The following is a 17,449-nucleotide window of genomic DNA, read 5'->3' as shown; positions in this document are numbered from 1 at the left end:
AGTTGACGGGCCAGTGCTGCATCATCACGAAAGTTTAAGCAAATGTGTAAAGTTACACATCCGAAGCACGTGCCAAGAGAGCCGCGTCTCAGACAAGGCTCGAATACTAGTTTGAGATCTCTTTCAAGTCTTGCGCTTGAACTGACAAATTCCCTCACAATTATGTCAAAAACGCCTGTCTCAGCGAGTATCCTATAAACATAAACAGTTGAGAAAGAAAACGCATGTGTGTATCAGTATATTAGATCTGTGCACTAATAATCCTGCTTTTTTTATGTTAATCAAACATATGTTTAACAAATAGAAAAAAATCACTTAAGGCGGGCATACACTGTGCGATATTCGTCCGATTTTGAGCCGAATTCTCCCTCGTGCGACTCTTTTTGGGGTAGGGCGATTTCCAGCTGTTGAGCAGTGTTTGGCTCAGTGTACAGGGAGGAACGAGAGGCGATTATACCGCACAGTTGAAGCAGAGCTACGAACCGATTGCCCTAACCAAAGTTCTTAGTCCTCGGCCGCCATCTTGGCAACGCCTCCAGGCAGCTATTTCGAACTAACAAGACCAGGCTCCTATCTAAATGAATGAACTGCACTTCCACTGGTCACCGGGACATAAAAACTGCATGTATAGAAATAGCAGTAACATATGATAAAAATCGCTGAAAAAGTTTGATGACTTTGCCCCAAAATAAGGTTTAAAACGCCTTTTTCCCCACAGGTCATACTTTTACTACGCATGCGCAAGGGTTCACGACACCAACAGGCAAAACCTTAACTGTGCGCATGCGTCAGTGGATAGACGATAGGCTTAAATGTTTCCCAGCTTGACTGTTAAAAGCAGATGATTGGCTTTCCAGCAGGAGGGGCGGGACATGTGCATACAACCGCCATCTTTGCCGTTACGGGGTTTCTTTATATAGTTGTATTGAGGATTGAGGAAGTGGCATGTCTCTTATATAAATTGTGTCTGTCCTAACTCAGTGTTTTTCCCTCACCGCGCGAGAGTAGAGACCTTGCTGAAACCACACAGTGTATGCCCGTCTTTACTGATCTCAACAAGACACAGCTGTGAATGATCATACAACCAATCAGCAATCAACTAGAAAATCTACAAAGGACTACAAAAATGGCACACATGACCAGAAACAGAAACAGAAAAGGGTGAAATGCAAACTAAAAGTCCAATTAACATAACACACGAACCACACAGCCAGGGAACACGTAACACTTCCCAATGTCCAATCTCTTCATGCAGAATTCAAATTACGGCTTGCCTGTATATCAAACTACCAGACAAGACTTTGTCAAACTGACATTAAGTTGTTCTTGCTGAACATTTCTAGTTTTAACCTGTATGTATGTTCCTCCCAGGTATAAAGTGGGCAGTGATCCTGCCGGCTGGCTGAGTGTAACTGAAGACACTGTAATGATTAAAGTCAAGAGACCGGATAGAGAATCTCCTTTTGTCAAAGATGGCAAATACACAGCTATCATCTTCACCGTGGATGATGGTAAGTTGTGTTTCTTTTTTAGAAGAAGAATTCACCTTTGGCTAAGCCCCGCCCCCCTTAGTTACTGTTGCTACGTTCGTCAACTTCATCTGGGCTCTGGTTTGGTATAAATGTATCTTAGAGACAAAAGTGTGTTGTTGATCTTGAGGGGTTTCGCTGACTGAGGACGTCCACACAGTTTAATCCAAAGACGACACTTGTCAGGATTTGACTTCGGTTTTGGGAAGGGAAAAACGGACACCTCCTCCAACCTCTCTGGGAAACACGTATCTGTGTTACAAATTCCCCAGGCACAACGCTTAACCGTATTTGTCACAGTGTCTGGTTTGTGTATTCCTGGTGTCCACTAGATGTCCTCTTCCCCACGGTGTCATCCACATTCTCACTACATTTCCCATGATCCTGTCTGTCACTTAGTGTTCATTGTGTTCAGCTGTTTCTTGTCACCTAATTTAGCACTTGTGTATATATACCCTGTCAGTTTCAGTGTTTGTCACGGAGTCCTTGTATATTGTCCCCACACTTCTGTTCCTGTTGGTCGTGTGTTCTTTGGATTGTCTTTGTTGGATTTTGACCTTTGCCTGGACTGACTGTGAGTACGGATTACCCTATTAATAAACTGCTATTGGATCTTACCTTTTCCCTTGTGTGTGCCGTGACAGAAGGACTCCGTCACAAATAGATCCAGCAGTACGGATAGGATCCGGTCGGTATGTGGATACCGCGTGGCGAGATTTTCCCTCCGGGAAAGGATGAAGGATCCTCGATTTCTTTGTTGGCCTATTTTTCAATGTGTGCTAGAAGGAATGAGGAGACCATAGCCACCAGGTTCGTAGAGGAGACGGTAAATTCCCCAGAGATGGTGAGTTCGATGCCACCGAGACGCCATCATGGACGGAGGAGGAGGAGTCACGTCCCGTCTGCCCAGTCAGAGACTGTTCACGTCCCGTCTGCCCAGTCAGAGACTGTTCACGTCCCGTCCGCCAAGTCAGAGACTGTTCATGTCCCGTCCGCCCAGTCAGAGACTGTTCACGTCCCGTCTGCCCAGTCAGAGACTGTTCACGTCCCGTCTGCTCAGTTTGAGACTGGTCTAGAGATGCCCATTTGTGGGGCCGCAATGATGGACTATTTGGAGCGTCTGGCTCGGATCCTGGACATGCCAGTGTCTGCTGTTCCAGAGCCGGAGCCAGTGTCTGCAGTTCCAGAGCCGGAGCCAGTGTCTGCAGTTCCAGAACCGGAGCCAGTGTCTGCAGTTCCAGAGCCGGAGCCAATGTCTGCAGTTCCAGAGCCGGAGCCAGTGTCTGCAGTTCCAGAGCCGGAGCCAGTGTCTGCAGTTCCAGAGCCGGAGCCAGTGTCTGCAGTTCCAGAGCCGGAGCCAGTGTCTGCTGTTCCAGAGCCGGAGCCAGTGTCTGCTGTTCCAGAGCCGGAGCCAGTGTCTGCTGTTCCAGAGCCGGAGCCAGTGTCTGCTGTTCCAGAGCCGGAGCCAGTGTCTGCTCCTGAGTCAGTTCTGGTGGTTCCGATTCCGGTGGTCCGGAGACGGAAGAGAAGGAGAAGGACCTCTTCAACGGACCGTCCAGTGGTTCTTAACCCAGAGACCATCCCAGAGGTGACTGCCATCCCTGACGCGCCGGTTAGGCATGCTGCTCTGCCGGCCCCGCCCGAGCTGCTCGCCCTGCCGTTCCCGCCCGAGCATCACGTCACGCCTGCCGAGCCTGTTCCTGAGCCGGTGCCCGCGTCTGTTCCTGAGCCGGTGTCCGCGTCTGTTCCTGAGCCGGTGGTGTCTGTTGCAGTTCCTGAGCCGGTGGTGTCTGTTGCTGTTGTAGTTCCTGAGTCGGTGGTGTCTGTTGCAGTTCCCGAGCCGGTGGTGTCTGTTGCAGTTCCTGAGCCGGTGGTGTCTGTTGCTGTTGTAGTTCCTGAGCCGGTGGTGTCTGTTGCAGTTCCTGAGCCGGTGGTGTCTGTTGCAGTTCCTGAGCCGGTGGTGTCTGTTACAGTTCCTGAGCCGGTGGTGTCTGTTGCAGTTCCTGAGCCGGTGGTGTCTGTTGCAGTTCCTGAGCCGGTGGTGTCTGTTGCAGTTCCTGAGCCGGTGGTGTCTGTTGCAGTTCCTGAGCCGGTGGTGTCTGTTCCAGTTCCTGAGCCGGTGGTGTCTGTTCCAGTTCCTGAGCCGGTGGTGTCTGTTGCAGTTCCTGAGCCGGTGGTGTCTGTTGCAGTTCCTGAGCCGGTGGTGTCTGTTGCAGTTCCTGAGCCGGTGGTGTCTGTTGCAGTTCCTGAGCCGGTGGTGTCTGTTGCAGTTCCTGAGCCGGTGGTGTCTGTTGCAGTTCCTGAGCCGGTGGTGTCTGTTGCAGTTCCTGAGCCGGTGGTGTCTGTTCCAGTTCCTGAGCCGGTGGTGTCTGTTCCAGTTCCTGAGCCAGGGTCTGTCTCTGTTCCGCCTTGGTCTTCACCGCCATGGCCGCCCGAGTGGTCAGCTTCACCCTGGTCGTCTCCGCCATGGCCGCCCGAGTGGTCGTCTTCACCCTGGTCGTCTCCGCCGTGGCCACCCGAGGGGTCTTCACCGCCGTGGCCGCCCGAGGGGTCTTCACCGTTGTGGCCGCCCGAGGAGTCTTCACCGCCGTGGCCGCCCGAGGGGTCGTCTTCACCCTGGTCGTCTCCGCCGTGGCCACCCGAGGGGTCTTCACCGCCGTGGCCGCCCGAGGGGTCTTCACCGGCGTGGCCGCCCGAGGGGTCTTCACCGGCGTGGCCGCCCGAGGGGTCTTCACGGTCTTCACCGCCGTGGCCGCCCGAGGGGTCTTCATCGCCGTGGCCATCCGAGGGGTCGTCTTCGTCCTTGTCGTCGCCCGAGGGGTCTTCACCGCCGTGGCCGCCCGAGGGGTCTTCTCCGCTCTGGCCGCCAGATGGACTGTCGTCTCCGCCCTGGCCGCCAGATGGACTGTCGTCTCGGCCCTGGCCGCCAGATGGACTGTCGTCTCGGCCCTGGCCGCCAGATGGACTGTCGTCTCCGCCCTGGCCGCCAGATGGACTGTCGTCTCCGCCCTGGCCGCCAGATGGACTGTCTGCTTCGCCACGGCCGCCGGTTAAGTTGTCATCCCCTGTTCCTGTTCCCCTTCATGGTCCTGGCCCTCCATCCCTCCCCCTGATCCTCCACCATTCCACCTCCCGCCTGGACTCTTGTTTTGTTTGTTTTTTGTGGGTCTTGGAGCGTCTGGTAGCCGCTCCGTAGAGGGGGGGTTATGTCACAGTGTCTGGTTTGTGTATTCCTGGTGTCCACTAGATGTCCTCTTCCCCACGGTGTCATCCACATTCTCACTACATTTCCCATGATCCTGTCTGTCACTTAGTGTTCATTGTGTTCAGCTGTTTCTTGTCACCTAATTTAGCACTTGTGTATATATACCCTGTCAGTTTCAGTGTTTGTCACGGAGTCCTTGTATATTGTCCCCACACTTCTGTTCCTGTTGGTCGTGTGTTCTTTGGATTGTCTTTGTTGGATTTTGACCTTTGCCTGGACTGACTGTGAGTACGGATTACCCTATTAATAAACTACTATTGGATCTTACCTTTTCCCTTGTGTGTGCCGTGACAGTATTTCTGATAAAACTACGACGGTAATAGCCTGCCGAGACCAAACATATGAGACGCCGGTGTTAAAGTCAATGGAGCGCTGAGAACAAGTGTCGGACCGCTGTGGAACTCGTTCTTGGCTGCGCTGTGATTGGTCAATCTACATTCTAGGGTGTGGCTTAGCCAAAGGCGAATTATTGCTGGCATATCCCCTTTTCTGACGTCTGCTTGTGTGCAGGCTCTCCTCCAGCGACGGCCACAGGAACCCTGGTCATTGACGTGGAGGATTTGGGTCTTCCTTCTGTCTGCAAAGGTTCCTCTGGCGAGCCTTTGCCCACTGCGTGAAGAAGTAAAGGTTACAAGTGTGAACAGGGCCTTACATCTTAATAGTCCATTAATCATTTATATCTTTTTTTTCACATTTGCTGAACATTAAAATGTTACAGTCATTACATACGTCATCTTAACATTGCTGTATTCATTGTTATATAAATGATCATGTTCAGCCAGATGGTTTATTACAACATTTTTAAATTCAAGAAATAAGTAAACTTTTTAATACTAATATCACAAAAGATCAAAGTCACAACTTAAAGTTTTCACTCTTTTAATAAGTTTAATCTTTATTTGCTTTGAAGTAATTGCCTTTCATTATGTTATGAACATTAAACTTTCTATTTTGCATCTGTTGTTGTTCATTTGAATACATTTGACTATCAATTAATCCAACAGATCCTAATATTTAATCAATGTTTAGTACATCTATACTAAAAAAAAAAATTTTTTATAGAGTAGGCTATAAGAGATTTATTACAGATGATAATACCAGTATTCAAATTGTGTGTGTGTGTGTGTGTGTGTGTGTGTGTGTGTGTGTGTGTGTGTGTGTAGAGAGAGAGAGAGTAGGCCTACAATAGATCTTAATCATATAAGCTAATTTTATATTTTATTGTCACACTTTAATGGGTAAAATGTTTTTTTTTAATGGACAAATCAAACACAAACGTGTAAGGCTTTTATTTGTACACATAACATTGAAATCACAGAGTGTGTTGTGGTTGCTTAATCTGACAGAGCTTCTTACAAGTGTGTGTGTGTGTGTGTGTGTGTGTGTGTGTGTGTGTGTGTGTGTGTGTGTGTGATGATATTATATTGATATCCAGTTGGTTCCAAGCTCTGGCTCTCCTAGAATCTCATCTTTAATGACTTTTGAGTGTTTAGGGTGTGTTTATCTGGAGGAAATATGGAGACCTCTTGGAACTTAAAGTGCATACCCCTGATTTAAATTATAAAATCCTGATTGCTGTGTGTAATTCTTAGTTCTACCAGCAGAGGACACGGGAACTCAGCGGTGAAACTCACTCTCTCTAAACTACAGAACAACTGATTATGAGCCGGTACTCAATAACTGAGGCTGAGAAACTAGCATCACTCATGATATGCACTAACTGAATGGTTTGGTAAACTTACAGAGCAAATACAATTGAAGCTCGCCATCTGGTTAACATTTAATGTCAAAATCCAGTTTAGGAAATTCCCTGAATGTTAAAGTAACCCTTTGGTTCACAGGCTTTAAACAGTTTGCATAAAATCAGTCTGTCTCCACGCTGACTCTGTTCCTCTTTCAGGGACGATTGTATCTGAGCGATCTCTTTAGTGTTTAAACTTCTCTTTTCAACCGTCTGGTTTACAACAGCCTTTCCACAAGTTATTTTAATATAGCAAGACCTTCTGTGCATTGGTATGCATGTTAGCAATAAAAAATAAATACAATAAATAAATAAAAAGTTGAGAATACCTGTTTGGCCAAGATTTATTCAGTATTTAGTAATGCTTGTTAGCATTTAAAAAAATGCTGTTTTGACCAGTATTTTTGTGTAGCCAAATAAAAAGAGTGTATTTTTCAATCAGTTTTACTTATTTATTCCTTGTTTCCATTACTACAATCCAATAAAAAGGACACTTTTACTTATTTTTCTGGAATTATTATTTTTTCACATTGAAACACTGGTAATATTTGTTGTGTTCCCCATCACTATTTCCCCAGGTGTCTGGCACAATCTGAGCCCAGAAACTCCCCTTGAGGTTATTGCAAACAGATGCAGCTTTCTTAAGATAAATCAGACACATCCATGTTCCTGTAATGTAGCTGAAGCTGAAGAGAAGACGGCGGTGAAGAGAACCCAAGTGCAGTTTATTTACAGTGTACAAAGATCCAAAAACATGAAAACAAATCCCCCAAAATTTAACAAAACTTGAACAGACCTGTGAACATAAACAGCACACTTCAATAAATGACAAAGTAACAAGGCAAACATGAGGACTTAAATACTAAATGACTAAACAAGACACACCTGTGAATATAATCAAGACAATTAACCAATGACGACATGACACAAGAGAGAACCCAAGTCCAGTTTATTTACAGTGTACAAAGATCCAATAACATGAAACAAAACCCCAAAATGTAACAAAACTTGACTAAATGAACAGACCTGTAAACATAGAACAGCATTCACCAGTAAATGACAAGGCAAACATGAGGGCTTAATACACAAAAACTAAATGACTAAACAAGACACACCTGTGAATATAATCAAGACAATTAACCAATGACAACATGACACAAGAGACTAGGGAGTCACATGACAAGACAGGAAACATGGGTAACGCTTTAGATTACAGCCCGGAAAGTACTGTGTAATTAAGAGGAATTTACAGTGTAACTTTCTGTAATTATAGTGTACCTATAAAGTACTTGCATGTAAGTATAAGGGAACAACATGTAAAGTTTTGGGAATAAGGGGATAACAACCTGGAGAATTAAACAAATATTTATACTGTAAGTATTATAGAACTAAAGGGTTCTTATTCTACTATTATGATACAACAATCTTACATTTTGGAGCAATTTACCGAGAACAGACACTGCGTACCATTTTGAAATAATGGTGAACCAGTACATACTGTATAGCCTTTTTCAAAATTACAGGGTACATATCTATGCACATACAATAAAAAATAAATAAGAAAATTATAGCAAAAGTGCAGATGTTTAAGTTTGGGCTAACATGTTTCAAGGCAAGAAAAGCTAAGACTATTGCAATTGTTTTAAATACTGGGAAATATATCTTGTTTGATGTGGTTACAGGGCAAGTGGTGCTTGTATAATAAATAAAGGTTTCCGAGTCAGTGATATAAGATTGTGTGTATGCATTTTTATTGTACTTACCCTGTAACTACATAGAACAAGAGGGTAACAAGCACCACTACATGAAACAAGAGTATCTTTCCCCAATATTTAAGCAAAAGTTGCAATAGTTTTCGTTTTCAGTGCACTTTTGTTAAAAATATTACTTTATAAATGCATAGATATGTACCCATTTTGAAAAAGGCTATACAGTATGTACTGGTTCACCATTATTTCAAAAAGGTACGCAGTGTTTGTTCTCGCTAAATTGCTCCCAAATGTAAGATTGTTATATCTTAATAGTAGAATAAGTACCCCTTAGTTCTATAATACTTACAGTATAAATATTTGTTTAATTCTCCAGGTTGTTACCCCTTTATTCCCCAAACTTAAAATATTGTTCCCTTATACTTATATTGTAAGTACGTTACAGGTACACTATAATTACTGAAGGTTACGCTGTAAAATCGCTTTAATTACGCAGTACTTTCCGGGCTGTAATCTAAAGCGTTACCGAAACATGAACCAAAAACCAAAAAGACTACAGTTCCAGTCAAGTCAGGGTTTTTTTCTTGGCACTTTGCATCACTCAAACTCCCATATAAAGATAATAAACCCCCATCTGCATGCATTTTGGGGAACTCAAGCAATTGACACTCTTCAAAACCAATAAGACATTTTGCTTCGAATGGAGACAATGAAAACTGTGCGATTGGGAGTTATTATTTTTCTTTGTAAGGTAGGGCTTTATGTCTTATGTCAGGATGTGTTCCAAAAGCTTTGGATGTATTTATTAGTGTCTGATTGGTTTCTTCATATTCAGAGAATATGTATATGTGCAACATATGTTTGAAGGTCCTTTAAATAATTAAGGGAAAAAAATATTTTGAAGATGATTTCATTTTAAATGAAAAATTAACATTCTGGGAATGTTAGGATGAAGTTGAAGAGTGAGGAATAAAACGTTAAACATTTTAACATCCACATCCAAAAGGGAGAGAATAAAATCATATGTGTTGCTGTTGCCTCTTATGTAATTTTTATATTATACAGTAAGTGGTTGGACAGAGATTGCACAATTTTTATCTCAGTCACGTTTATGTTGCAGGGTTTGATTTGTTTTTTTCTTTCCCAAAACAGACTCCCTCTTTTTTTTCCTTTTGTTATAAAGGAGTTGTTTAAAAACTCATCATATTAAAACATTTTTTACAAGAAGTCAAATATTAATACCTGATTTTCCCTTGTCCCAGAGCCATAACTTCACTGGAAAGTACTGCGTAATTAAAATGAAATTACAGTGTAACTATAAAGTATGTACGTGTAAGTATAGGGGAACAATATGTAAAGTTTTGGAATAAAGGGGTAACATCCAAAACCTAATTATTTAGGCAAATTATTTATACTGTAAGTATTTAAGAATTAAGGGGTACTTATAATACGATCTTACTTTTGGGAGCAATTTAGCGAGTACACTGCACCTTTTTGTAATAATAGTGTACAAATACATAAAGGATTTTTTTATTATCAGTGCATTTATAAAGTAGGCTAATTTGTTTTTATTGCAAACGTGCCCTGATTAAGTTGTTTCAAGGCAAGTAAAACTATTGCAACTTTTTTTTTTTTATGCTGGTGAAATATACTCTTGTTTCATGTAGTTACAGGGTAAGTACAATAAAACACATGTACACACACAATCTGATATCACTTGGAAACCTTTATTTGAAAAACAACTTATTTCAAAACAGATTTACAACATATTACACTTATTATTCTTTATTAATTTTTAAAAAATCGAATTTCACTTCATATACTAAAGTCCTGACAGAAAGTACGTTTTGTCCTTTTTGTGTTTCTCTTGCATGGTTTCCTCCTCCTCTTGTTCCTCTTCTTCTTTTTCTATCATTCCATTGATTAGGGAGGAGTCTTTTGCTATTCTGTATTATGTATTAAAAGAAAATACAGTACACCCAAAATACTTGCAGTATAAATGTCATACTTACCCTGTAACTACACACTGTAAAAAAAAATTACATCCCCAAGTCAAAATTTTCTAGTGACTGATAACATCTAAATTTTTCACTTAGTCTGACATATTATTTCTCATTGAGCCAATGTTAACAGACTATTGCAACAAATAATTCAATTTATTTTACAGAATTTCACTTGGGCCAATTAAAATTTTTAGATGTGACAGTCACTAGAATATTTTGACTTGGAGAGGTTACAATTTTTTACAGTGCATGGAACAAGAGTATATTTCCCCAGCATAAAAAAAAAAAAAAATTGCAATAGTTTTACTTGCCTTGAAACAACTTAATCAGTGCATCTTTGCAATAAAAACAAATTAGCCTACTTTATAAATGCACTGATATATATACCCCGTAACTTGAAAAAAAGCCTTTATGTATTATACACTATTATTACAAAAAGGTGCAGTGTACTCGCTAAATTGCTCCCAAAAGTAAGATTGTATTATAAGTACCCCTTAGTTCTAAAATACTTGCAGTATAAATACTTTGCCTAAATAATTTGTTATTATCCTGGTTGTTACCCCTTTATTCCCAAGACTTTTTCATATTATTCCCCTATACTTACACGTACTTACTTTATAGCGAGTTTATCCCACTGTAGTTACCGAAAGTTACACTGTAATTTCGGTTTAATTACGCAGTACTTTCCGGGCTGTAATCTAAAGCGTTACCGAAAATCCAATTATAAAAATATTCATTGTAGTGTCACAATACTGGAATTTCCAAATTCGATGCGATACCTTGACAAATATCATTTTTTTCAAGGTAAACAAAACGGTTCAAGAAGTGCACATAAAACTCTTATCCATAAACTCTCTCTCTCCCTTTCATTATCATAAACAAACACAGCGAATTTCACAAAGCCACTCGTTACAACTAACAGTAAACACATATTTACAGACTTTATGCTTTTTCAGGGTAAACTGGTAAACTTTATATCCGTAAATCAACTCCTATGAACTGTAATAAACTCCATTTCATTACTGCCGTGACCAACATTTGTTGGTACAGCTCTATCCTCCACAGCCTGCCTTGTATTGCCCCTCGTTCACAAAGCAGTTTGGACATACACCAATTTAGGTATATTTTGGGGCGCATTACATTCAAAAATAAAACTAATCCACTGTGTCCTCAGTGGCTCAGATGTTGGGAGAAAATGAAGACTCTTATGTTCACTCTTACATCCAACAACAGAACACCGGGATTGCTTACGAGACATTGTTGACTGTTCCAGCGTGGAGAAAATGGCGCATAGCGTATAACTGGCTGATGGTGGAAACTATGGGAATTCAACAATGTCAGTCAGCGGCCGTGGGCGGGGCCTAAGCAGTATTATGTCACACTGCTCAGAGAATCAAAACAGCATGTTTAATGATCATTGTAGTGTGATTGCCTTCACACAATGCCAACACACCTTTATGTCCAAACACCATCCATATAAAAGTGGATTTTGATAGGTGCCCTTTACTGTGTTTCAAATCAGGTGTTTGTATGTGGATTTGTGGAGGAGTCTTCATGTTCTCCAGGCTTTGAGTCGGAGTTGCTGGTTTTTAAAGTGCACAGAGATGACCTTCACCAAGGAAAAAGACTAGGAAGAGGTAAGCAGTGTTCACTTTAAATAAAACCTTGGAGAAACTGAACTTTTGGAGTTTTTGTTTATATATTTTTTAGTTTTTAGCTAATTAATGCCTTACCCAATGCAATCGGATATCTACATGTACTAGATGTTTAACTGTGGTCTATAACATTCAATAAAATGTTATACTATACATGATCTGTATCTACTAAATGTCCTTTCATCAGAGTCAAAATTAAGGATCTCCCTCGAGTGTAAGTGTTGTAGCTCACAAATAAGGGTCGATTAATGATGTATGCCATAAATAATGCTGCGTTCCAGACAGCTCGGAATTTGGATTTTTCCCATTCTTGGAAATAATGTTTGGAATGCCACTCAAAGTTGGACATTTGACCTGTGAACTCAATACATCAATACACTCCAACCTCAGTGAGACGCGTCATTTGACGTTACTTCCAAGATGTCGACAAGTCCTGCTTCCAATAAGCATAAATGTAAAAACAAACTTTAACATTGGACATTAAGTTTATGTAATGATACTTTCGTTTTTGCTTTTCGTGAACTATTTTCAAAACGATTCCATGTTTTATTAAATTTTTGCCATAATTGACACAAAAACACAATATTCATTGTAGTGTCACAATACTGGAATTTCCAAATTCGATGCGATACCTTGACAAATATCATTTTTTTCAAGGTAAACAAAACGGTACAAGAAGTGCAATAAACTCTCTATCTCTCTTTCATTATCATAAAAAAACACAGCGGATTTCACAAAGCCACTCGTTACAACTAACAGTAAACACATATTTACAGACTTTATGCTTTTTCATAGGGTGCCGAATAAACTGGTAAACTGGTTGCCTGGAAGGTAGACATTTAATTTGGGATATTCCCACATCCAACCTCATCTGGAACGCAGCATAACTGTTCTCTTTCCTAGACTCACTTGATGCTGCATCAGTAGCTGATGCTATAAAGGACACCCTCCAGCTTCGAGTCATGCCTCAAAAGGACACGCTATCGCTCCACAGATGTTTCTTACTCAGGAAGTGAAATATCCGACTGTATTTTGTTTCCAGCAATCCACAGCAAGAGTTATCTTTGTCTAAGGTGAAACACAAGGCTTTTTTTCACAAGGTGTTGTGAAACACAACACTAAACGTTTGTGTGTTTGTTATACTCAAGTCACACTTAATGGCTGTTTGAACTACTCACTTTTTTATGAGTAAAGGAGGAAAATCAACCACCCCATGTTGCATGGGTTTTGCAGCTGCAAGAAGTCGCATGAGCCAGAGTCCTGGGGATCCAATGTTGAGCTTGAGGTTATAGAGAGTGAGTAGAAGGGTTTAAACTCCGATAGAATTTAAACTTAAAGGGATACTTCAGGATTTAGCATTAAGCTTTGTATCAGTAGAAAACCTGTAGTATTTTCAAATTACCATGCTTTCATCCCTCATATCCCCCTGAGACGAGAGATTTCGGAGGAGGATTTTTTGGCCAGAGGCGAGAGACTCCAGCCAGTAGAAGGCGCTAGATCCGCATGTTTTCAATCCGCCCATAGAGGGATCTCACTCACAGAATGTACAAACAGTGTCAGCCATCTTTTATTTGGAAGCTAAGCTAACAGGCTCTTGTTCTGTGGAGAAAGCTGAGTAGTAGCGGTGACCATCCTCTTTTTCTCGGATATGTCCGGCCGTCGAGATCGTCCAAAATGTCCGGGTTTTGGCTTTTGCTTTCTGCGGTCGCCATTCATTGTTTACACGCACAGCTTTTGTTTCAATCTAACTGAACTCATCCCGATTGGTGAATCTGAATGTAGTGTTTACATGAACGCTAAACAAGTGATCGGTTGATGTGCGTTTTACCATTGCTAAGAAAATTCCCGCTCCTCCGTGAGAGATACGAGACTGGTGCGTCTCACAGGCGCCGCTCATCAGTCATCACGCCACCGGCCTCGCGCCGTTCTCCCGCGGCCGTCAGTCTCGCGCCGTTCTCCCGCGGCCGTCAGTCTCGCGCCGTTCTCCCGCGGCCGTCAGTCTCGCGCCGTTCTCCCGCGGCCGTCAGTCTCGTCCTGATCGCCGTTCTCCCGCGGCCGTCAGTCTCGCGCCGTTCTCCCGCGGCCGTCAGTCTCGTCCCGCTCGCCGCAGTGAACATGAGGAATGGCGACTGTAGAACGCAAAAGCTGAATCCTGGACATTTTGGGCGATCTCAAAAACCCGGGCAGACTTGTCACGAAGACTCACTAGTAGCCTAGCCTTGTTGTTTAACTGCTCTCTAACCGGTAGGCGTGGCCTCGTAGGGCAGTGAAGCAAGTGCATTCTGGGAGTTGATGTCTTACATCCCCATGAGCCAAAAATACATTTTCTGGCTTTTCTCAGTCTAGAAGGCTCCAAATTCAAAAATAATTTCACATTTCTACTACATAAATGACCCAATTTAAATACACATTCATCTTTCCAGAGGTGAAGTATCCCTTTAAGGCACTGTGCCCAACACCGATTCGAGTTGTTCGGCAACAGGCAGGCCAATGCTCTTCCCCTGAGTGGTCAGACAGCATGGTTCTCTTTGGCATATTCCGAGCTTTTGAACATGTAATGGAGACTTTTGCCAAAGTTGGACTGGTAGGATGCCGCCCATCTGAAAGAGCAATCTACAGTAAGTTAGACCACACTTCTCGGCTGGCTGTCAGGAGATTTTGAAGTACTGGAAGCAGACTTTTTTGGCACAGATCACTAACTCCTCTGACTTTATCACCATCTCTGGCATGATGGAGTCGGGCAAACGTTATACTCAGAAACTGAGCAAAGAGCGCTCCCTTTATAAACAATGTGGCTGATATCATGTTCTATCAGTGGGTACTGAAGTGACCCAGTATACGGTACTACAGAGAGGCTGGTATTTTTAATTTTAATTAAGTTTCAACTTGGTAACACTGATTCTTTGACTAATCACAAAGTTGACGTACTGGTACTTTTGACAACACTATTTCAGACCATCATCACACCTGGAGGGTGTTCCCATAGCATCTGCTACTGACACAGCGTCTTGTTCCCCACTCCAGGTTTACATACGTGACAAGATGCTTTATTGTGCCAATTTAATCCCTTTTTCTGACAGTAATATTTAATACATGCGATGGAAGAACAAGAACGCTCTTCCAGTCCGCTGACAAGGGTTTTGACGTGGACACGGACGGGACTGTAACTCTGAAGAGACAAGTGACTCTTCATGAAGGCCACAAGGTGTTTTCTGTGGACGCTTGGGACTCCAGTGGAAAGAAGCACACGGTATCTGTCAGAGTCGAGCGTGTCCATCATCATCATCATGAGGACCATCACATGGACACGGTCATGAACATCTCCTCTCCACAGGTACAAACAAGTTCCTTCCAGAAACCGCTGTCAGTGCAGTACAAGCCTGTCCTGTTTGCTTTTGTTTCCATTGCTGCCTTGTTTGTTGCCATAGTGATTCATTACTCACACTTACATTAATTAGCTATTTTAAGCTATTAGCTATTTTCTGTTCCTTTTTCTGTTTAATTTAATTAGGTGATTATACGTTTAAATATTGATGATTACAAGTTTGGGGGAAATGCGAGTAATTGCAATTAATTACAGCAAATTGTGCAATTAATTAGTTCGTTTTTTTTTTTTTTTATCAATTCCCAGCCCTAATTTATACTTATATTTATTTGGTATATGATACCTTTTATTTACCATCCTTGCATTTGTAAATAAAATACATTTACATACATATATTGTTTATTGTCTGTTTTGTATATTGTGTATTTTTTATATATATATATATTTTTATTCACTTATTTTATTCATATTATATATTGTCTTGTCGCTGTCTTTCACCAAGCTTTTTGTTACCAAAACAAAATCATTGTGTGTGTAAGCATACTTGGCAATAAAGCTCTTTTTAATTCTGGAGAGCCAAAAAATATCCAGATATTTTAATGGTTTGTGTGATGTGTTTAATTGCAAACCAAATTGTTTTGTTGCTAAGTGTCATTTACTAAATTTCAGATTGAATCTCCCTCTGACGATCTGGTTCTGACGTTTCCAAAGTCTTCAACGGGTCTGAAGAGAGCAAAGAGAGGTTGGGTTATTCCTCCATTCAATGTACTTGAGGATAGCAGAGGTCCTTTCCCTGAGAAACTGGTCCAGGTGAGAGAAAATCATGAAGGCAATGTTCAAAACTAAATGGTCGAGAAAGAGGTTTCTCTGTTATTGACTTTGTTCTCTTATTGCTTTCTGTATTTAGATAAAGTCGGACTATTCTAAGGAAGCTCAGATGCAATACATGATCACCGGTGAAGGAGCGGATCAGGACCCTAGGGGGACTTTTACTATAGAAAGATTATCAGGAAATCTGTTTGTGACTCGGCCACTCGACAGAGAGAAAAAAGCTTCATACAGAGTAAGTTGATTTTGAATCTCTCTTTAAACGTGACAGAATTTGAATAATAAAATTGAAAATTCCACTGCAGTCTTTACTTTATAAATTACATATAATCAATATTCATTAAAGCTACAAAAGTTAATTTCTCTTTGTATTTTGTTGTTTGGTTAATAGCTGGTTGATAGCAGTTAATATTAGCTATCTAATATAAGGCTGCTGCCACTTTAAGAGTGAATGCATGGATCCAATATAATGATATGTATCTTGTTTACATTCACGTAAGCCATAAACGACTGTAAGGGTTCTTGCATAAAATTCTCAGGAGACATTCATGGAGTCAACAAGGTGTCATTTTATTGACTGCGACACTCACGTACTGACCACACATTGTGCAGAAAAAGATAAATAAAGGGGGGAAAAAACACTGACTAATAATAAATGGGACATCAGCACATTACTGAGTTCTGGGTCTCAGATGTTTCTCAGGGATCCCTCACCAGAACTAACTCAGCCACTGAAAATGAAGCCCTTTTAACAAAACTAGACCAAACCATTTGTATAATTACAGGGGTCTCACAAAATTATCCTCAAACTCAAAAAGAAAAACATATATATACACACATCTCAAATGAACATAGAAATCCCATTTACCCTACAGCAATAATGAAAATACACTTAAACATGCGCACACATAAAAATAAACATCCTTTAAACACATTCGAATTAAAACACAACCCCAACACATATTGTCCCAAAACTACATTTCCCATAATTCCCAAAAGGAGATATAAAGGACATCAGGAAAGGCCACACCCCTTTAATTCCAAACCTTTGGTCCATGCTGCAGTCATGGATCCCGGCCGAACAACGGGTAAGATGTACACATTCAAACAAACTTAAATAAAATGTTAAACCCATATATTGGTTGTGGTTTCATTTATTCACTAGCATGCACTCTAGAAATAAATGGTTATTGGCTTTGTTGCTCTTTGAGGGATAAAATGCTAAAGAGACAACGTAGCTCCTCAGTTCCAATGTTTGGGCAACTTATATTTAAAGAAATAAAATGGTTACATAAAAATATACAAATAAACAAAGTAAACTAGAACCATTTAAATGAATTGTTCACTCAGTGTGGCCTTAGCCATCACAACGACTGTGTTTACAAGGACACTTG

At 41.5% G+C, this 17,449-nt stretch overlaps 1 protein-coding gene across 1 annotated transcript in view; it reads left to right on the top strand.

Annotated features, from left to right (window-relative positions):
- Positions 1 to 17,449, top strand: part of LOC306994479 (cadherin-1-like) — a 30,504-nt gene that overhangs the window by 9,779 nt on the left and 3,276 nt on the right. Inside the window, exons 9-17 of the mRNA XM_079605002.1 lie at positions 1,372 to 1,511; positions 5,305 to 5,379; positions 8,931 to 8,995; positions 11,770 to 11,884; positions 14,983 to 15,236; positions 15,897 to 16,037; positions 16,135 to 16,290; positions 16,447 to 16,459; positions 17,055 to 17,143. Of these exons, the coding sequence (XP_079461128.1) occupies positions 1,372 to 1,511; positions 5,305 to 5,379; positions 8,931 to 8,995; positions 11,770 to 11,884; positions 14,983 to 15,236; positions 15,897 to 16,037; positions 16,135 to 16,290; positions 16,447 to 16,459; positions 17,055 to 17,143 (1,048 nt within the window). The remainder of the gene's footprint in view (positions 1 to 1,371; positions 1,512 to 5,304; positions 5,380 to 8,930; positions 8,996 to 11,769; positions 11,885 to 14,982; positions 15,237 to 15,896; positions 16,038 to 16,134; positions 16,291 to 16,446; positions 16,460 to 17,054; positions 17,144 to 17,449) is intronic.

The sequence above is a fragment of the Phoxinus phoxinus genome (genome assembly GCF_949152265.1).
Source record: "Phoxinus phoxinus genome assembly, chromosome: 2".
Lineage (NCBI taxonomy): Eukaryota > Metazoa > Chordata > Actinopteri > Cypriniformes > Leuciscidae > Phoxinus > Phoxinus phoxinus.
Note: the sequence above shows the minus strand (reverse complement) of the source record. Positions and strands in the feature narration are given on the sequence as shown.